This window comes from Rattus norvegicus, chromosome X, assembly GCF_021556685.1.
Source record: "Rattus norvegicus strain SHRSP/BbbUtx chromosome X, alternate assembly SHRSP_T2T, whole genome shotgun sequence".
Lineage (NCBI taxonomy): Eukaryota > Metazoa > Chordata > Mammalia > Rodentia > Muridae > Rattus > Rattus norvegicus.
In genome coordinates, this window is record NC_141554.1 from 146081167 (window position 1) to 146100654 (window position 19488).

Consider the following 19488-nt stretch of genomic DNA (forward strand, 5'->3'; position numbering starts at 1 on the left):
CCTTACCCTGGAGCTCTGCAGTATGGAATGGACTCAAGCACTTTTAATCCAAGGAGGGAAGCATGCATCTACAGTACAATGTAGGGACTGGGAAGAGATTCAAAACCTCAGTCCTACTGTAAATTATAACCACCGGAGTTTAGCTACAGCAGGCTTCAACTCCCTGGCAATCCTGATAGTGTGTGAAAGTCAGATAAGCAACAGTGCTCTCAGTCTTTTGTTTCACCACAGAACCTTTTTATTGATGTATTTTTTAAATTTTCATGAAGCATATGGTAGGGCCAATATGTTTGCCATGAAGAATGTATAAATATATATGCAGTTGAACCTGGGTAGCACCACCACTACTAATAGAGAGTTTTGAATTCTTTGTTTACTTTAATAAAAATAAGCTATTCAAAACAACTCCAAGCAGATATAGGTAGGTGGACTGCAGTGAGCTCCAGGCCAACCCAGTCTACTACAATGAATTCCAGGTCAGATATGGCTATATAGTAAGACTTTGTCTCAACAAAACAAAATAGCTCATAGTCAACCTTTCTGAGAGTTCAAGTTTCCTTCTGGGCATTTTTTTTTGGTTCTTTTTTTTTTCGGAGCTGGGGACCGAACCCAGGGCCTTGCGCTTCCTAGGCAAGCGCTCTGCCACTGAGCCAAATCCCCAACCCCCCTTCTGGGCATTTTGACCCTTGTGTACTCGCACGGCTTTCCTGACCCAATGAGGTGCTGATATGTTTATGACCAGTAGATGTATGTCCCTGAATAATGAACAAAATAAGGCCAGCAACCTAAACAGTCAAAAAGAAACCTGAAGAGCTTGGACAAAGGGAAGTAAGCAGAGGGAGCAAAGTGAGTCTACTGGTGTTGGTATCTTGAGTTCAAGATAGATGAGTAGTCTTACCTCCTTCAGATGGAGCTGGGCTGGGACCAGAGAGTAGATTTTGCTAAATTTGCCACAAGGATATTAGAAATCAATGCCAATATCTCCCTGCGAAAAGTGTGCCATGGTTAGTATGTTATATTTGCTTTGAAACAAAGCCTTTTGTTTGTTTTGCTCCATTCTTGCCATGTTGAGTACTCCAGTCTTCCTTGTCAGACCCAAACAGCTCTGGGCAGCTAGATACAAAGCAAGCACAGGGAAGAATGCTTACATTTTCCTTACAATCTCTGAGATGGAAAGGACTTTAGCTATTTAGTTTTTTTTTCCTCTACAGAGGAGTGAAATGAGCCAAGGGAAGGGGAAAACAATAAATGCAAAACATATCGCCAGCTCAGAGATCCTCCTTCAGGTTGATTGCTGAATAACAAAGGAGGATTCTTGAGTGCTTAACCCAAAAGCTGAGGACAAAGGACACAGTTTAACAGTGTTCACATGAACATAAACTGGAGCTTATGTGAAGTCAGTAACCTTATACATGAAATTTAGGGATTAAGTCCAGCTTCTAATATCATTGATGGCACATAATGTATAATAAATTCACACTGAAGTTTTTTTTTCTTTGAATGAATATAAAGAGTTTATTCGGTGCGTATTTGGGTATACAACAACAAATATTAAACAACTTTTTTTTAACTTTTTATGCACAGGGCAGAAAACTGCCTGTACATGCTATGTTCACTTTTGGAACACAGAGTTTAACAATTATTAATGCACAAATCTTACATATCATGCAACTCTATGCCAAGATTCCAACTTTCTTCCATGCAACAGATATGAAGATCTAAATGGAAACCTAGCTAAGTCTTAAACACTTTTCCAGTAGCAAGTATAATATATGTTGTTTAGGGGGAACCAGTCTTAACATTGTCTTGTACACAATGTTCACGTGCCAAATCCAATGACAGAAGGACTTTTACATGTACAGATGAGACATTTCTTATTTAAACAACACGAGAAAGACAATGCCACTGTTCCACAGTTCCTGTCTTTACACAAGAAGCCACAACAATAGATTAACGTGATACACGAATGGAATTAAGAGAAATCTACACTTGAGGATAATCTTGTTTCAACTTATCTTACTGACTGGGGTTGACGATACAACTCAATTTCTACGCACAAAGTACAGCACAAGAACTTGACCAGAATGCTACAGTTCTAATTGACAACAGAAAAAGGAGAGAGAGGAAGAGGGACAGTAGGAAGGAGAGGGAGAAAGAGGAAAAACCTTAAGAACGCCGTTACTCTGAGTCTCAGATGCCAATTCAGATTCAACCCTGACCTCGGTTGATTTGGATTAAGTGATAGAGTCAATAGAACCATTAATTTTCAGAAACCATAAAGTTGCACTATATGAAAGTAAAGAGTACATTTGAATCAAGCAGAGATAGAAAACACGAAGCCAAGAAAACAGCACAGTTCACAGAATTTGTTTGCCCCTACAAAACATTTAAGCAGTTAACTTTGTTGTTTTGTTTTGTTTTGTTTTGTTAATAATTACTGTGGTCTTTTACATTTTCTTAGTTGGGAAGCAAATTGACCAGCATTCGTGCTGTTAAATATTTTTGCTCTGTTATCTATTCACAAAGTATAGGTGAGATCATGAGAAAATTTGGCAGTCCTTCTTCCAGGTTTAGTTCATTGATAATGCTTGGCATTCTTTTTGCACAAGCTTAATCTAAATTATGGGGCTTTAGTACGGATGATAACAAGGTATAATGGCAGATAGAATAGGGAACTCTGCCTGTGTGTTTGGTAAACCTCACTGATAAGTCTGAACTTTTGGATGAAGGACTGTTAGAAGAATTCAACAGCACCTGGAGGTAAGGTTCTGTTATAGAGCCCTCGTTTTGCCCTCACTGGCTACGTTGATTCATTGTGGCTCATGGATTTGCCTCCATTCAGTACACCAGAGACGCTTCTGCTCTTGGTCGGGGTCCCACTTCCGGATCGGGAGAACTCCGTGAGATCATGCAGAGAGGGCTCCTTGTACATGGCCACTGAAAAGCACAGAGATGGTGTAAAAGAGCTTTAAAGGGGCACACCAATGTATTGTATATTCAAAATTTCTATAACAGATCCTAGGTATTTTCACTTTAAAACTTCTAAGTCCAGGAAGCAAAGTTCATATTTGTTATCTCAACGTAGACATTTTACAGTGAATACATTTTAAAACAATATCTTAAACACAATAAACAACTTTTATTTATCAAAAGATTTAGTTTTGATAACTGAAAAGAAACTTATACCAAAAAGACCAAAATATTTCTTTTGCTTACTAACACAAACATAATAAGTACTTGGCAGAGTGGATGGGACTAGATTAAGTGAATTCTTGTTCTCATTTAGTCCCCTGTAAGGGATTTTAATGCCCAACTTCTATCACAATATTATGTGCAAGGATTAATGAAAACACATTTCATAAAGCTCTCAGATGTTTAAATATAATTTATGAAAGTTTAATATTAATAGTTTACACGTTTTAAAGCATTGACTTTCACCATACTTTAAAATAAAACTCTAAAGGTATTAGCAAGAGTCTAGTATAATAAATGGTAACAATTATTACAGTTGCGCTATAAATCACAGCACTTGCATATACTGGCAGAACACAATGTGCTAAATGTTAAGTTCAGCATATATATCACTACATTTTGTCCTTGTAAGAATGCTATATCTATATGATATAAAAACTCATTTAAAAATTTAACATAGGGTCTGACTGTAGCCTACACTGTTCTGGTAACACTAGGTAGACCAGATTGCCTCTACAGCCTCTCTTGTGCTAACCTGTTAAGTGTTGGGATAACAGTCAAGAACCACCAACCTAGTGAGTATTCTTATATTGAACTGATGATCATGAGGCACAGGTAAGTAAGCAACATTTCAAGATCATTTGGTTAACAATAGAGCATGGCAGCAAATAACTAGAATTCTGGCATTTTGGAGGCTGAGGGGTGATGACAAAGATTTTAAAGCCAGCTGTAACTAGAAATCTACATAGGTGAAGAATCTATCACAAACAACCAAACCAAACACACACACACAATCCACCCATGCAGTTAGGGAACAATGAAGCTGGAGCTTGAACTTGGGTGTTCTGGCTCTAGAAAATGAGCAGTAAAACAGTGTGACACTTATTTTCACATGTGTGCACATGTAGGTAAGGGTAAGTCTCTACTGTAATCTTAGGTAGGAAATCTCCTTTTTTATTTGCACTTTCTGTTTCATGTCTATGCTGCCTGCCCTCTAATATTTCCAACTTTATGTTAATAACTCTTCTGGCTAGTTTTATGTCTATCATTTTACCTGATACAAACTAGTATTTTTTGCGAAAAGGAGATCTCAATTAAGAAAATGCCCTGACAGGATTGGACTGTAGGCTAACATTTTCTTGATTGATTTGGGATGGTCCAGCTCACTGTGTGTTGGGTGTCAGCACTGAGTTGCTGCTCCTGGGTGCTATAAGAAAGCAGACTGAACAAGCCAGTGAGCAGCAGTGTTCATCCCTGGTGTGTGATTTAGTTCTTGCATCTGGGTTTCTGCCCTGACTTCCTTTGTTGATAAACTGTGATGTGAAAGTAAAAGCAAAATAAACTCTTTCCTCCCCAACTTGTTTATGGTAATGGGGTTTTATCACAACAATAGTAACTCTGACTAAAACAAAAATTAGTACCAGGTCATTGGGTATTTCTGTGACAGACCTGAGCATGTGGAAGAACTTTGGAATTTGTGCTGGAAAAGCAACTGAGAATTCAGAGCTTAGTGACACGTTATGGGAACAAATTTATATTTACACACACACACACACACACACACACACACACACACACACACACGCCTAAAATCAATGCATGTGATGGAGATGTGGCTTTTGAAGTTTCAGAGGGAGCTTTTAGAGTACCTTGAAGACTTCGTGGGGTCACTTGATATTTTGAATTAATATCTACCAAAGTTAAACTTTTGCTCTGTTGGGATAATGTCATCTGGGACTAAAGAATCTGATGCAGTTAAGAAGATAGTAGAATCACCGAGGCAACATCTTCTGGGAAGGGTTTCCTTAGGGTCAACACTGAGAACTATGGTCCAGTGGTGGCCAAGGCGGTACCTTTTGCTGGCAGCCAAAATAGATGTGTGTTTCCCAGGTGTTAGCAGTTTTAAAGGCATGAAGGACTCATAAAGAGCAGCTAAAGCTTTGCAGTATAAGAGGCAAGGAGAGGACACTGGTGAATATATATCCTCAGTAGAAGTTGAAGGCCCAAGGCTGTAGGGATGGTTGACAATAGACTGGTAGCATGTGTGGGGTAAGAGTCCCTGAAAAGAGGAGTCCAAGAGAGGCTACTGATAAAGGTGCAGTGCTGGTAGAGAACAGATCCCCACATTTTGGAGATGGGATGACCACCAAGGATTGGTTTGATGTGGCTATCCTATGGTTATTCTTTGTTATAGCTAGAAAGTATGTGATTTTTTTTTGAAACATTTTATTGAGAAGACTTTGGAATATTAGACTTTAGGTATTCCAACTTGAACTTTGAACTTGAAAAAGATGTTGGATATTGTGAAGAGACTGAACTCTTAAAATGTTTAAAATTTTAAAGACTATGAGACTTTTTGAAGTTAGAATGCTTTATACTATGGTACTAATATCAACATACCATCTTGGGAACAAATGAGAAAGGAAAGGTTCTAGTAGAATAGTGATGTGTTTGTGTATCTAGGTGATAAGGAGTCAATTGTGGTGGCTAGTTTTATGTCAATTAGACAAAAGGTAGAATCATTTTAGGAGAAAGGACTTCAGGTAAGAAAATGTTCCCAATATTCTGGATGTGGATAAGCCTGTGGGGCATTTCCTTGATTGATGATTGATATGGGAGAGTCCAGCCTACTGTGGGCAGTATCATTCATGGCTGATGGTTCTGGGTTCTAAAAGAAAGAAGGTTGGGCAACGAGTAAGATGTACTCCTTCATGGCCTCTGCATCAGCTTCTGACTTATAGCATTCCTGTCCTGAATTCCTGAGATGAGGGATTTTGATGTGGTAGTATACAATAAACACTTCCCCAATTTTCCTTCCCCAAGTTGTCTTAGGTTATGGTGTTTTATCACAGCCAAAGAAACCCCAAGACAATAGTATCCTTTCTCCTTTTTTCTCTATTAATCTGAAACAAACAAACATACAAACAAACAAACAAACAACTGTGAATGTAAGTTCTTAGAACTATATTAACCAAGGAGTTTTCCTATAAAGGTTATATTCCAACTATAGATTGTTGTCTTTATGCAGGTAAGGGCTGGGGAAGGGCCTGTGATTGGGCAATACGAAAGGGGGCGGGGACAGAGTTTTGGTAAGGGGAGAGAGAGGAGAAAGAGAGAGGAACCAAGATGGAGGCAGAGAAGGACAACCCAGATCCGTGTGGCCTTAAATGGCCACAGGTAATTATAAATATTTCTTAAGGGATGGCTTTTTATAGGACAATTTATCTTATCTAGGTGCATGGTTTATATCAGTATCAACTGGTTGTGATTTTGTTGTGTTGGGTGTTTTGTGGTTTGAGAATTTAACATATAAATCTGGTTACTACATTATAAGCTTATTGAGTTTTGATTTCAGTGGGTTTGTGGGGTTGATACTATAACCATTAGGGCGGTTGCTGAGAATGTGAGCAGAGTTTGGTGGCAGAGAGCTGGAGCTATGGCCGCAGCTGAGACCAGAGAATGGCTAGAAGTAGTGTGGCATGGTGCCACAGAACTGGCTGCCTCTGAGATGATTATATCCCACTAATGCCATATGGCTCGATGATGCCAGCTAGTGAGGGTTTGTGGGTAATTTTATCATTTACCACAACACCCAACCTCCATGGTTAACTTCTATAACCATTTTGGTATACTTTTGGGTTCTTACTAGGGGATAAAATGAGAGTGGATGCTACTCTCAACGACTGAATGTTTACATGATTTTTATAGCTTTGTCTTGATGGTTTTTAGTACTGTGAAATGCACAAAAATTTAAGGATATATGTTCTAATATGGAAGGATTACATTTCACATTCAAAAGCATGAAAATAAATTATTTAAATTAGTTTTTGTACTAGAATCCATTGTTTTTCTAATTTACCTTTCAGTGGTTTGGGCAGAAAATGTGCTGCAGGCTTGTTCTTCTTGACATGGTTGCCTTTCATGATCTCTCCTTCTTTGTTCAGACCCAGATACCACCCTCGGCCGGACTGCTGCTGACGGTAGATCATTGATGAGTATGTCACATAATAATTTTCAAACACTGATTCTTTGAATTTGCACTCAGGTGTGAAATGTTCCTGCAGTAAGTAAATAAACAGCAAAAAGTCAATATTATACAGGTGTGAATTTCACATAGAATAGTTAGAATATGCACTTCAGGAGGTTAGGACATATTTGGATAAAGCTTGTATGAAGAGTATTCTATTTGAATAGGATAAGTTATTATCATTGGGAATCAAAGGCAATTCATATTATATTTTAAGAGAAAAATTCTGCTGATTAGTGATTGGCTTTCTTTGAAGTAGGTAATGGGAAGGTATAGGACTCATAAGTATATGCTGCTGGATTAATTCAAGAATAAATGAATGGAAAGATAAAGCACTCATATGGATCTTCATTTTTGTCAATAACAAAGAAAATGAACATTTGGTTTTGCATTTACTTTTTATATTATTATTATTATTGTTATTGTTATTATTATTATTATTATTAGTGTGTGTATGTGAGTGTGTGTGTGTGTGTGTGTGTGATGTATATGTGCATATGTGCGTGGCTCATATGTGGAAGTCAGAGAACATCCATGTGGAGGTGTTGTCTCCTTTCATTTGTATTGTATTTAGGCTCCTGAGATTGAATTTAGGTCTCTGGGCTTTGTATGATGTATGCCTTACCGGCGGAGTCTTTTCTCCAGCCATATGAGTACTTTTCATGGATTTTTTTGGTTATCATATATTATGGTTGCTAGTTGCTTGAGGTTTAAAGCAGGGTTACAATGCAGTTTACCTAGATTTCTACAATAATTCTAAAATGATTCCACGCTATCTTTTACCATAAGGTAAACCAAATTGATATTTTTCAAGTCATTGTACCTTAATTAAAAATAGAATTTACCTCTAACCGCAGTATTTCCTTAAAGTATCAATTACAAGCAAACAATATGGTAAACACGAATTTACAATAATTCTACAAACACAAGAGAATAACCCAGAGTACTTTGAACCCTGGAGTGTGATTTTCTTGACTTGGACTTAGCTATGCTTTCTTTAGAATGGGCCATTCAAATGAAAGTCTGCTATCCAACATAGACTGCTTCAAGAACAAAACCTAGTCATCTTTTAGCCTGTGTGAGTGAACACACACTGACATAGAATAAACATACATTAAAGTGGCCATTAATGAGCGGGACAAAACAAAGACCAGACTTTAATCTGTAAGTAATTCATGGAGTAGTGGAGGGAGAAGGCACTTGGAGGAGAGATATGAAAGATAATGTTATAAGATATTTTTTGAATTTGCTGAGATGTTATCAGGAATAACAGTTGATGATTTTGCCCGGTTTTAAAAGCTCCATTGTGCATATTTTCTAGGCCACTGGTCTTCTTTACACAGTTATCTCTACGGTTCTTCCCTCTTCCATTTTCATATTTAATATCATTCTCAGCATACACACCAGCTGAGCAGCAACATCTGAAGCAATTTGAAAGTTACTTTAGCCAAGGAGGAACACATTTCTCAGCATTTCTTTGAAAAGAAAGCATGCAGGCAAGTTTTTCTTTTTTATTAAACCCTACCACATTCAACAATATGCCAGATGCCCCCATTTGCTCTGCAGAGCACATTTGGCCAGAGGATCTTTGGGGCTTATTTTTATTTAGTGTGGATACGCACCATAGATCTCCCAGGAGTCACACAAATTCAACCTACTAAAGCATAAATGTACTTCTGGGGCAACTGTCACATGGCAGAAACTTAAAAGAGTTCTATTTATGGGTTGTGAAAATTTCTCCTTGTGGGGTTTTCTCAACACAGAGAAAGCCAAAGTATGTCTACAAAGACATTTGATGAAAAAAAATCTCCACATTTTCTCTAGGGATGAGGAAAATTTCTAGAGTTCTTTGTGAATTAAATCATCACTTGGATAGAGTATTCATCCTTAGAAAGTAGGTTTTCTTTTCATAAAAAGTCAGAAATCATTTGCAAGTAAATCTGGTTAATCATCCAGTTGATTAAGTTAGATGATGCTGTTCAACCATACGAACAATATATTCCTGACTGGAGAATGAGTGGATGGGATCAATGTGTATTCTAAGCCAGCTTCCAAAAGAACGCTATGTGTAACATCTTGCGTGATAGCATGTATTTACTAACTTCATATACATTTTTAGATGGTCAATTATGTACGTGAATGATACTTAAAAATTCATAGGCGATTAATGAATCCCATGAATTTATGGCTAGAGCATGACTCGCTATCTATCTATCTATCTATCTATCTATCTATCTATCTATCTACACACACATATACACACACTGTCATGAGTATGGAAAGTGAATCCCAAAAACATATTGTTTGAGAAGAGAAGAGGAAGTCAGATTTAATTCTAACAAGGGCACTGAGGATATTCTCATTGACAGAAGAGATCATTTTATTTGAGTCTGAAGGATGGGGAAGATTGCGACACAGGAAAAAGAAAAGAAAAAGAAAAGAAAAGAATAGCTGAAGCACAGGTCAACACTTAATCTACCTCCTACTTATCCCTTCATTGTTCATTTAGTATCTGGAATTTACCAAGTTTCAGTTGCTCACAATTAAACCCAGGGATATTTACATTCATCCCTGTGCTCTCTGTGTCATAATCCCATGGCCTTCATCTTTGATACTTATAGCCAGTGCTCTAGTGTGTGCCTTTACTATTTGAATAATCCCCTAATTGGTCTTCCTTGTTCTCCTGATGTTTACTTTCCTAAAGTAAGGTTCTCTTCCTCATGAACTCTTACCGACTTCACCTTGCTTATAAAATATGCAAACAATGACTGGATGTTTCCTTTAAAATCCTCCACTAATCAGTCATTCCTATTTTTCAGTCCTCCACCACTGAACCATGCGTGCCTTTCTGAATGTCATTTGTTAGTTTAGTAACTACCCTTCTCTTTCTATGTCTGCTACCTTTCTTCTCCTTACTCGAGGCCTACCTTAAATATAATTTCATTTTGAATTGTATGTGATTTCTCCCAATCTGACTGATTAAATCTATATTGACTCTCAGAGGCTCTATATAGGTCACTAACAGTGTGAGACTTATACTTAGGAACATTGACAGTGAACTTGTTGTACTTCCAAATCTATGCTATGCCACTCCTACCTCCAGCCACAGCAATGACAGGTCATATTGCCTAGCTTATTGAAGACCAGTTAATTAATGGAATATTGATTCACGTGAATGCTAGATTTCAGTGATTGATACTAAATAATGAGAATTACATGACCTATTATAATATCAGATTCCAAAACGTCTGCAGGAATTTCCATTACACCACAGTATAAAATCAGCTATATTTATAAGGAAGCTGTCATTGAATGGACAGATCTTGCATGAGTGATTTAACAGCTCTTAAGAATAATGTGGCACCTACAATGTTAAGAGGAAGTCTTGGAAATTGTTACAACTATTGGAAAATGACAAGGAAGGACTCAATGAACTGAATGCTCTGTCACATCCTGGAAATTTCTTAGTCATTCCTACTAAATTTGGACTCAAATGCTCAGCAGAGAAGAAAATGAGGCCAAAAAAAGCATGTTGAAGCAACCAAAGGAGTGTTCTGTTCTCAGTATGTGACACTGTCATTCTTATCCTATGTTAGAATGAGTAGGCAGAAGAGTCTTGATTCTATTAAAATGCACAAACATTGAACATCCCATTCTATCCTGAAGAGTCCAGCAAAAGGGACCAGGGTACGGTTGCCTCTCTTCAGGACATTATCAGCAAAATAAATAAATATAAATAATGGAATTTGTATTTGGCACAAGCCAAGAAAGCCCTATTTTGAGAAGACCAGGTGGGATGTATATCAAGGAACAAATTTATTTTGATTGCTTGTGGATGCCTGCTCACTGGTGCCCTGAATGAAAGTACCATGGTGGTCTTGACCCAGAAGAGGCGCTGAATGAAGACAGCAGTAGCTGTGCTCTAAATTTGAAAGACAGTAGATAAATATCTGCTATTAGGATAGCTGTATAACTAACATGTGTTACATATTTCTTGCATGGTTCCTAACAATTGCTTAATATGAGTATAAAGTAAAAGGGACTTTGGATCTTACAGCTTTTAACACATTTATTTCTTTTAAAATTTGTTTGCCTCTCATGCTCATACATATTTTGTCAGGTAAATAATATTTTAGTTCATGAAACCATCTGTCTCCAATATCTTCTGTGTTTATGATTTCTATTTGATTCCCTTACAAGTTCCAGATTTGTTTCTTTTTGTGAATGTTAAACGTTTTAGCTATAAGGAATCTGTACTAATTGGTTATTATGATCATATTTTGTCCAAGGAAGGAGAGCATAGGGTAATAATGTCTCAATATAGACTTTGTAAGGTACTATGGGTCATCCTGGATTCATGTACACATAGCCCTAAGATCTAATGGTGTGCCAGAAACATTACTGAGGAGCCCAAAACTTGAGACTAGTGTCAACTGCCATTGTCTTTTAGAGTTCAAAGGAGCAGCTCTTGCTCTGTTTCTACAGTCAAAGTGGCAAAGTACGGGCATAGTACAGTATGCTTGGCCTGCTCGAGTTGGGGCCTTGGCCATAGGAGGCTTAGGGTAGAACAGTGACTGCTCTAAAGTGAGTCCAGTTAGGCTTCTAGTGTGTACCACCAGCAACCGTGACCTAAAACAGCAGGGCTTAATATCTCTGTGTATATTTGTCAGGCAGGTTCTATAAGCACATTTCCAGTATTAAAGCAAACACACCAAGATTAAATACCTTTGTAATTAAAATAAGTAATTTGGCAAACAGAGGATATAATAAGAGGGTTTTCATCCTCCTTTCCCCACTGTGCTCTTGTAGTTTAAGCTATGATACCACTGCAAGGTGACACTGTTACATTTGAGTCTGTATCTCAGCAGGATCGGAAGCTTTGAGGACTAGCACATAGACTGTAAATGTCCTTTTTACACATTTAGCCCCCACAGCATATTTTTAGGTAGGCTGCATAGATACACTTGGAACTAGGGAAAGCAAAATTGTCTACTGAAGTAGTTCCTCCAAAACCTGGTAACATTAAACCTGGATAGCAAGGAATGTCATAACTTTCCACACATGTTTGTTACATCAAGGACATATATCCTAGCATAGGCTAATACTTTTCAATATATTTTGTATAATGTACATATGAGACTTTTAAAGCAGGGACTATAGAGCACAGAAAATATAAACAATTTCTACATTTATACATAGACATCAACAGAAAGATTTACATCCTAGAAACATGATTTCTTTTCAGCAAGTCCTATAAACATTTTAGCAGACTTTTCTTTCTCTTCAATGTCCCCAGTAACCTCTTTCCCTCTTCTATCTGCCAGCGCATTTTCAGCAGACTAATCCTCCAATTAGGTTAGCAATTACTGTCACTAGCAAGGGTCATTCATCTAATCCGGAGCAATGTTCTAATGATAATTAATTTTCTGGATTTAAAATGTGCAGGTTATTTAAGCAGGTCTGCTTTATATATTTCAGTGATTCTGCAGCATATTGAAAATCATGAATTCATTTAAATCAGAGTCAGCTTTTACAAGTAAATGGAATTTTAAAATATAAATTATACCCATGGGGTGACAAGGTAACTACCTATATTTTTTAGCTAGGCCTCTCTTCCATCAGTGATCGCAAAATCCAGGACTAATTATTACATTCAAAGCTTTGATGTTCTCTCCCAGGGTACATTTGAAGCAAACAAACTTCATTATTACTGAGTTCAAAGCATAGTAAGAAAGAAGTTGAAGAGGAGGGAATCAACACTGTGTGTTCTGTTGCCAAACGAATGCATCAATTCATGATAAAAGGAGTATGATATTTTTTCATGTTAAAAATGAACAATGCTGGACTAAGAAATTGAGAGAGGTCCTCTTTATAAGGCCTGGTTTATAGCAGATGACCTACTCATATATGATGAAAAATATATGTAAAGAATAATATCATATGGTGAGATCTTTGAGGCCTTGTACAAACAAAAATAGGTTCATTCTGTCATGACAGCCTCCTAATAAATAAAAGGCTCTTTTATAGGAGAGACATGAATGGCAGGTCAGCACTTGCCTACTAGGGTAAAACCATTGAGTGATGAAATGAGGAAATGAGCTGAAAGACGAATTGTGTGTGTGTGTGCGCGCGTGTGTGTGTGAGCGCGCGCATTTGTGTTTTATGTGCATGTCCCTGTGTTTAGGTGCATATGTGCCTGTTGGTGAATGTGCAGGTATTTATAGTGGAAGATAAAAGTTGCTGTTGGGTGTCTTACTTGATTTTTGTCTAGCTAGTTATTTTGAAACAGGTTCCCTTATTGAACCCATAGTTCATCAGGTTGTCTGGCCACTGAGATCCAGGGATGTATTCATATCTGATCATCAAATGCCAGTGCTAGGATTAGAGCTGTGCACTGGGTCTACTGACTTTGCACAGGATACAAACTCAAGTCCTTATAGTTATATAGCAGGGATTTTACCAAATAAACCCTTTCACCAGCCCGATAAACCAAATTTTCAAAACTTGGAGAGTGGGAGGGAAGAAGACAAAGAGGGTAAAAAAGACAAAGTACTGTATCTGGGGAGATAGCTCAGCAGTTAAAAGCCCTGGCTGCTTTTGCAGATGACCCAGATTCTGTTCTCAGCATATACATATGCTGGTTTACAGCTAGATGTAACTCCAGGTCCAAGAGATCCAACGTACTCTTCTGGCCTTTGTGGTCACCAGGCATACATGTGGTGGACATACATTATAATGCACAGGTAAAACACTTATACACATAAAGTTTACAAAAAGCCTTTAAAATTTAAGTTATAAAGGCAAAACAGTACGTAAGCTGAAAGTATGACTAAAGAAAGCTCCCTATAACAAAGACATGGGTTCACAATTACACTCTTGTCTCTCTGTGTCCAAATACCTAAAATTTCATTTCAATTACATTGGCCTTTCTTGTGAAATGAAGAAAAGAATCTATCAGTCCTATTAACTTTATTATGGTTTTGCCAGAAGATTCAATGAGAAGCTGTCTATGAATGAAACTCTAAAGTAGGGCTTCTTCTGATAATAAATGACCACAAGACCAGGTCAACATATATTCTTCATTTTCTGAGCTCCTTCTCATCTGGAATCAATTTCAAGGAATAAGATTGACCTGTGTGTATTTTACTAATATATTAGAATATAATTCTACACCAAATTAGGGCTACAGATGGATTGTACTTTGCATTCAGTATTCCCCTCAAACCTTGGTTCCCAGGAAACTGTTTTGTCTCCTTTTGTTTTATTTTTTCTGTTTACAATAGGCTGAAATGGCTGTAGTGTTGTAATGAGAGAGAGAGAGAGAGAGAGAGAGAGAGAGAGAGAGAGAGGAGAGAGAGAGGAGAGGGAGAGAAGAGAAGAGGAGAAAGGAGGAGAGAAGAGAGGAGAGGGGAGGGGAGGAGACAATACAAGGCAAGAGAAGACAAGAGAAGACAAGAGAAGAGAAGACAAGAGCGGGCGGGGTGTGGTATTTAAATGGCCTTTTTGAAATTTCATGCCATAAAAGGACTTAAAAGTATACATGGTAATTAGCAAGAATTTGAATAGAAATGCAAATTATGCTCAACTATATTACATAGGGCTATTTTTGCCTCATACTGTTACAACAAAATTTCTTGACGCCATTTTTTATGTTCCAGGATATTTCATGGGTACTTTAATTCACCCTAGGTTGACTTCAGAAAACAGCAAAATATTGCTTTTCCCCTACAGTTCTTCAACAATACAGGGCAAATCTCTAAGTGAACACTGGAACTAAAATATGGATGTGAGTCCTCATTGACAGTCTTAATATTGTTCTAGTTTGTATTGTAGGAATGTTGCATAAATAATAAATCAAACAGCAATTTTACAGAAAGACACAAAAAGCCCAGAAGATAATATTGCATGCATACATACATACATACATACATACATAATTAGATCAATAAAAAAAGAACTAGTCTTCTAAAGGAAACAAAACTGACAGGACCCTTAGCTAAAATAAAAGATAGAAATCAATGATCTCAGATGAAAAGGAAAATATAATAAAAAATATTCCAAAAATGTAACATTTTTGCATTGTATTGTGAATGGTGAGCCAGAAAAAAGGAAGAATTCCTGGGCACATGTAGTCACCAAAACATATTCATGAAGAAGAAACAGTAAACCTGCACAGAGTATAAGGAGTCAGAGCGAACAACTCATAAAAAAGCTTCTTGTGGTGGAACATGCCTTTAATTCCAGTACTAAGGAGGCAGAGGCAGGAGAATATCTGTAAAATCAAGGTCAGCCTGGTCTACATAGAGAGTCCTAGGCTAGCCAGAGTGACTATATAGTGAGTTTCTGTTTCAAAATAACCAAACAAGAACAAAATCAGATGGGTTTACTAATGAATTCTACAAAGGAATGAACAAAAGGAAATCTAAAAACGAATGAATAGCAGTGCATTTCAAACCGCTCTCCTAAACAAGAATTCTTTCAAACATGTTCTATAAGCCCAGCTTTTATGATATTTAGCCTGAAAATCGAAGAAACAAAAGTGAAAACAAGATTCTATCAGGTGAAGTTTCTGTACAATGAAGGAACAAATGAACAGGAGGCACCCTACAGAATAGGGATTACATTTACAAACTCTGCATCTGAAAAGGGGCTCGTGATATTGAGATTATGTATAAGTCTATGGAATTTCACGTAACTCAAGCCAAATACCTGAATTATAGCTATAGACATTTCTCAGAAGCCACAGAACTGTTCATGTAGTATATAACAATGCTCAACATCACTAGTTACCAGGCACACGAGAATGTAAAGCACGTTCCTGTCTAGCAAGAATGGCTATCACAAAGACATAAGATAAACAATACTGAGGCTGTGAATCATGGAGAACTCCAGAACACAAGTGGTATAAATATCAATTAGTACAGCTATTAGGGAAAACACTGTGGATACTCCTTATTTTTTAAAAAGGCCATCAAGATGCTTCCTTTAACAGAAGTGCTAGAAATGAAAGCTAGGTGATATAAATTTCCATCCTTGCAGCCTGTGGTGAAAGAAGAGAACTCCTAAAAGTTGTCCTCTGACCTGGAAATGTACACCCTGGCAGTCACTCACCCCGTGTCATAAACACACAAATTACACATACAATAATAAAACCTTAAAATAGAACTATCATATTGGTCCGGCAATCTCACTACCAAAAGTACATTAAAAGAAAATGAAGGCAGTGATGCTTAAGGCACACATCTGCATCCTGACGTTTATTGCAACACAATTCACAGTAGTGAAGAAATGGGGATAACTTTAGTGTTTATCAGCTGAAGACAAGATGAGGAAACTGGAGCGCGCATGCACCGTGGAATACTCTTCGGCTCTCAAAAGAGGGAAATTGTGCCATTTGTAAAAATATGAATCAATTAAAGAAAAAACGGTTCATACAGACTGTAAGAAAACTACACTATATTTTAAACTTAATAAAGAACTTCATTGTTTAACAGAAGTCAGAAGAAAGATTGCTTTTTTTCATGAGTAAAGAATACTCTATTAAAATATATTATGAGGATTAACTCCACATATTCTTTTTTTAATGGAAGGGTTGACTTACATGATACTTTTTTAAAAAAATATGTTTTATTTTAAATTGTGTGTGTGTGTGTTTCTGTGTGTGTGTGTGCATCAGGGACTATGTGCTCATAAGTTGGAGTTGGAGGCAGTGTGAATTGTCCTTCATGGGTGCTGGTAAACAAGCTCAGGTCCTCCGAAAGAGAAGTATACACAGTAATGGCTGAGTAATGTCTCCAACCTCTAATATATATGTTTGAAAGGACTGAAGGAGCTGAACGGGCTTGCAATCCCAAAATAAGAACAAAAATATCAACCAACCAGACTCCCAAGAACTCCCAGGGACTAAACCACCATCCCAAGACTACACATGGACAGACCCATGGCTCTAGCTGCATATGTAGCAGAGGATGGCCTTGTTGGGCACCAATGGGAGGAGAAGCCCTTGGTCCTGCCAAGGCTGGACCCCCCCCCACTGTAGGGGAATGTCAGGGCTGGCAGGTGGGAGGGAGTGGGTGGAGCAACCTCATAGAAGTGGGGGGGTTTCTGGGGGAGGGATCAGTAAAGGGGATAACATTTGAAATGTACATGAAAAATATCCAATAGAAGAAAAAAATGTCAAAAAGAGAAAATTCCATATAATGAAATGTATGCATATGTAAATATATGTAAATATTGTCATGATTAAAAAAGGTGAATAACAAGAACCGGGGATTATATGGGCATGCTGGAAAATGCTTGTAGGGTGAGATCTTGGAAGGTTGAATGAGGGGAGTTGTCATGGGTTCAATGTCACTTTGAGCTAGCTAGCAAGACACTGTCTTAGAAAATAGTCTCAAGAATGTTTTCTACAAGTCAAATGCCCTGTTTAAGCATTTCTTTACTATGATATGGTGGAGCTTTCTACTCTGTGCCAGTGCTCCTCTCTGTAATAACTTCAGAATGTGATCTAAATCCATTTGCACAATAATGACCTCTGAGGAACTTGTAGTCAGCAGGAGAGCAAGCTTAGTAGGTCGAATCTTTTAAAATAGCTCTTGCAAGCTCCTGGCGGAAAATTAAAGCCTAGGAATTCTGAAAATTTTACAGAAGATCCAACAAACCAGCAGGGAAACAAGGAAGGTTACTTGCTTCTATATAAACTGAAAAGGATGAGGATTGCCTATTGAAATGAAAAGCACACCAAGGTGGGTGTAAAGAATGTTTCATATTCCAGGTAACTTCTGGAATAACTAAGCTTCTTTAAAGCTTTACCAAACAGATTCCATATAATCCCACTTACGCAGGTAGGAGAGCAATGCTAGACTAAAGCAATGGGAAGCAGAGTGTAAACTACTACTGGATGTGTTCTACTGCAAACACAGAACCTGGTAAGGGCAGACAGAGCACAAAGACTTCACTGTAAATGGAAGTACTAAGTAAAACCGAGTCACCGAGAGATACTGGATTGCTGCTACTCTGCAACATTTTCAAATTATTTCTTTTATTTATTTATTTATGTATTTACTTATTTATTTATTTATTGCATATGCGTGTGTGCACATGGAGGTCAGAGGACAACTTATAAAATTCAGTTCTCTCATTGCAAGACTAGTTCCTGGAGTTCAAAACTCGAGTTATCAGACTTGATTGGTGGCAAATTCCTTCACTTGCTGAGCCATCACATGGCCGGCCCTTGATTTAATCTTAATAGCATTTAGCTTGATTCCTCATTTCTCCACATTGAAAAAAATTTCCACTTCAAAGGTGAGGAAAAACAACAAAGCAAGCATGGCAGCAGTCATTAATAAGTAATTATATTCTTAAACTTAATATTCCTTTTCTTAATAGGGAGAGTACACATGCCACGGTACATATGTGGGGGTCAGAGTACAACTTTTGAGGAATGAGTTCTTTCCTTCTACTTTTAAGCAGTCCCAGGGCTTGAACTTGTCTAGCGAGCGCATTTATTCACCAAGACATCTTGGTCATTTCTTTATCAACTCAGTTTTAAAACACTTTATCCAAACACCAGTTGTTGGATATGCACAAATATGCCCATGCGCACACACAGAGACACAAACACAAACACAAGTAAAGAAAATGTAAAAATATTAAATAATGAGAGTAGCATTGCATGCTTTTAATCGCAGCAGTTAGGAGGCAGACATAGATAGATCTCTGTGACTTTGAGGCCACTGTGGTCAACATAGTGAGTTCCAGGACAGCCAGGGCTAAGTAGAGAGATAATGGATCAAAGAAACAAACCAGATCAATCAGATGTTTAATATGCAATTTTAACATCTCCTAAAGGATTACATTCCTTTGTCTATATTCTCTGCCTTTTGAACACAGAAAACTTTGATCAAATCTGTCCAGTTTGACTCTCTAGTTTTCTGACTTGCACCTACAAGATGGGAACTACATCATGTGCCTCACCATGAGGGCATGGCATGTGGCGAGCACATTTGCTGGTGCTCAGTGAATCCCTTTCCTACCTTCACTTGCAGTTTTCAAAATAAGCCAAAAGAGATACCATTCTATCCATCCCACTGTCAACCTGAAACTGCAATAGAAAAGGAATGGTTATCAACAAGGGCGAGTGGACTAGAGGAGTCCCTTGCTATTTCTATGTGGGACCAATGTCATAGGTTAATTGAACAAATGAGACTCACTTTCAGTGACTTCATGGCAAAGGTACCAATATGCAAGGTTGCCATCTGGTCTTAAAA

At 37.7% G+C, this 19488-nt stretch overlaps 1 protein-coding gene across 9 annotated transcripts in view; it reads right to left on the reverse strand.

The window, feature by feature from the left end:
• Positions 1-1485: 1485 nt before the first annotated feature.
• Fgf13 (fibroblast growth factor 13) overlaps positions 1486-19488 on the reverse strand; it is a 516781-nt gene continuing 498778 nt past the window's right edge. For all 9 annotated transcript variants that reach the window (XM_087600918.1, NM_001431643.1, NM_001431647.1 and 6 more), the window contains 2 exons: positions 7052-7250; positions 1486-2937 (listed from right to left, as the gene is read on the reverse strand). In XM_087600918.1, coding sequence (XP_087457044.1) covers positions 2801-2937; positions 7052-7250 — 336 coding nt within the window. In that variant the 3' untranslated portion in view covers positions 1486-2800. The remainder of the gene's footprint in view (positions 2938-7051; positions 7251-19488) is intronic.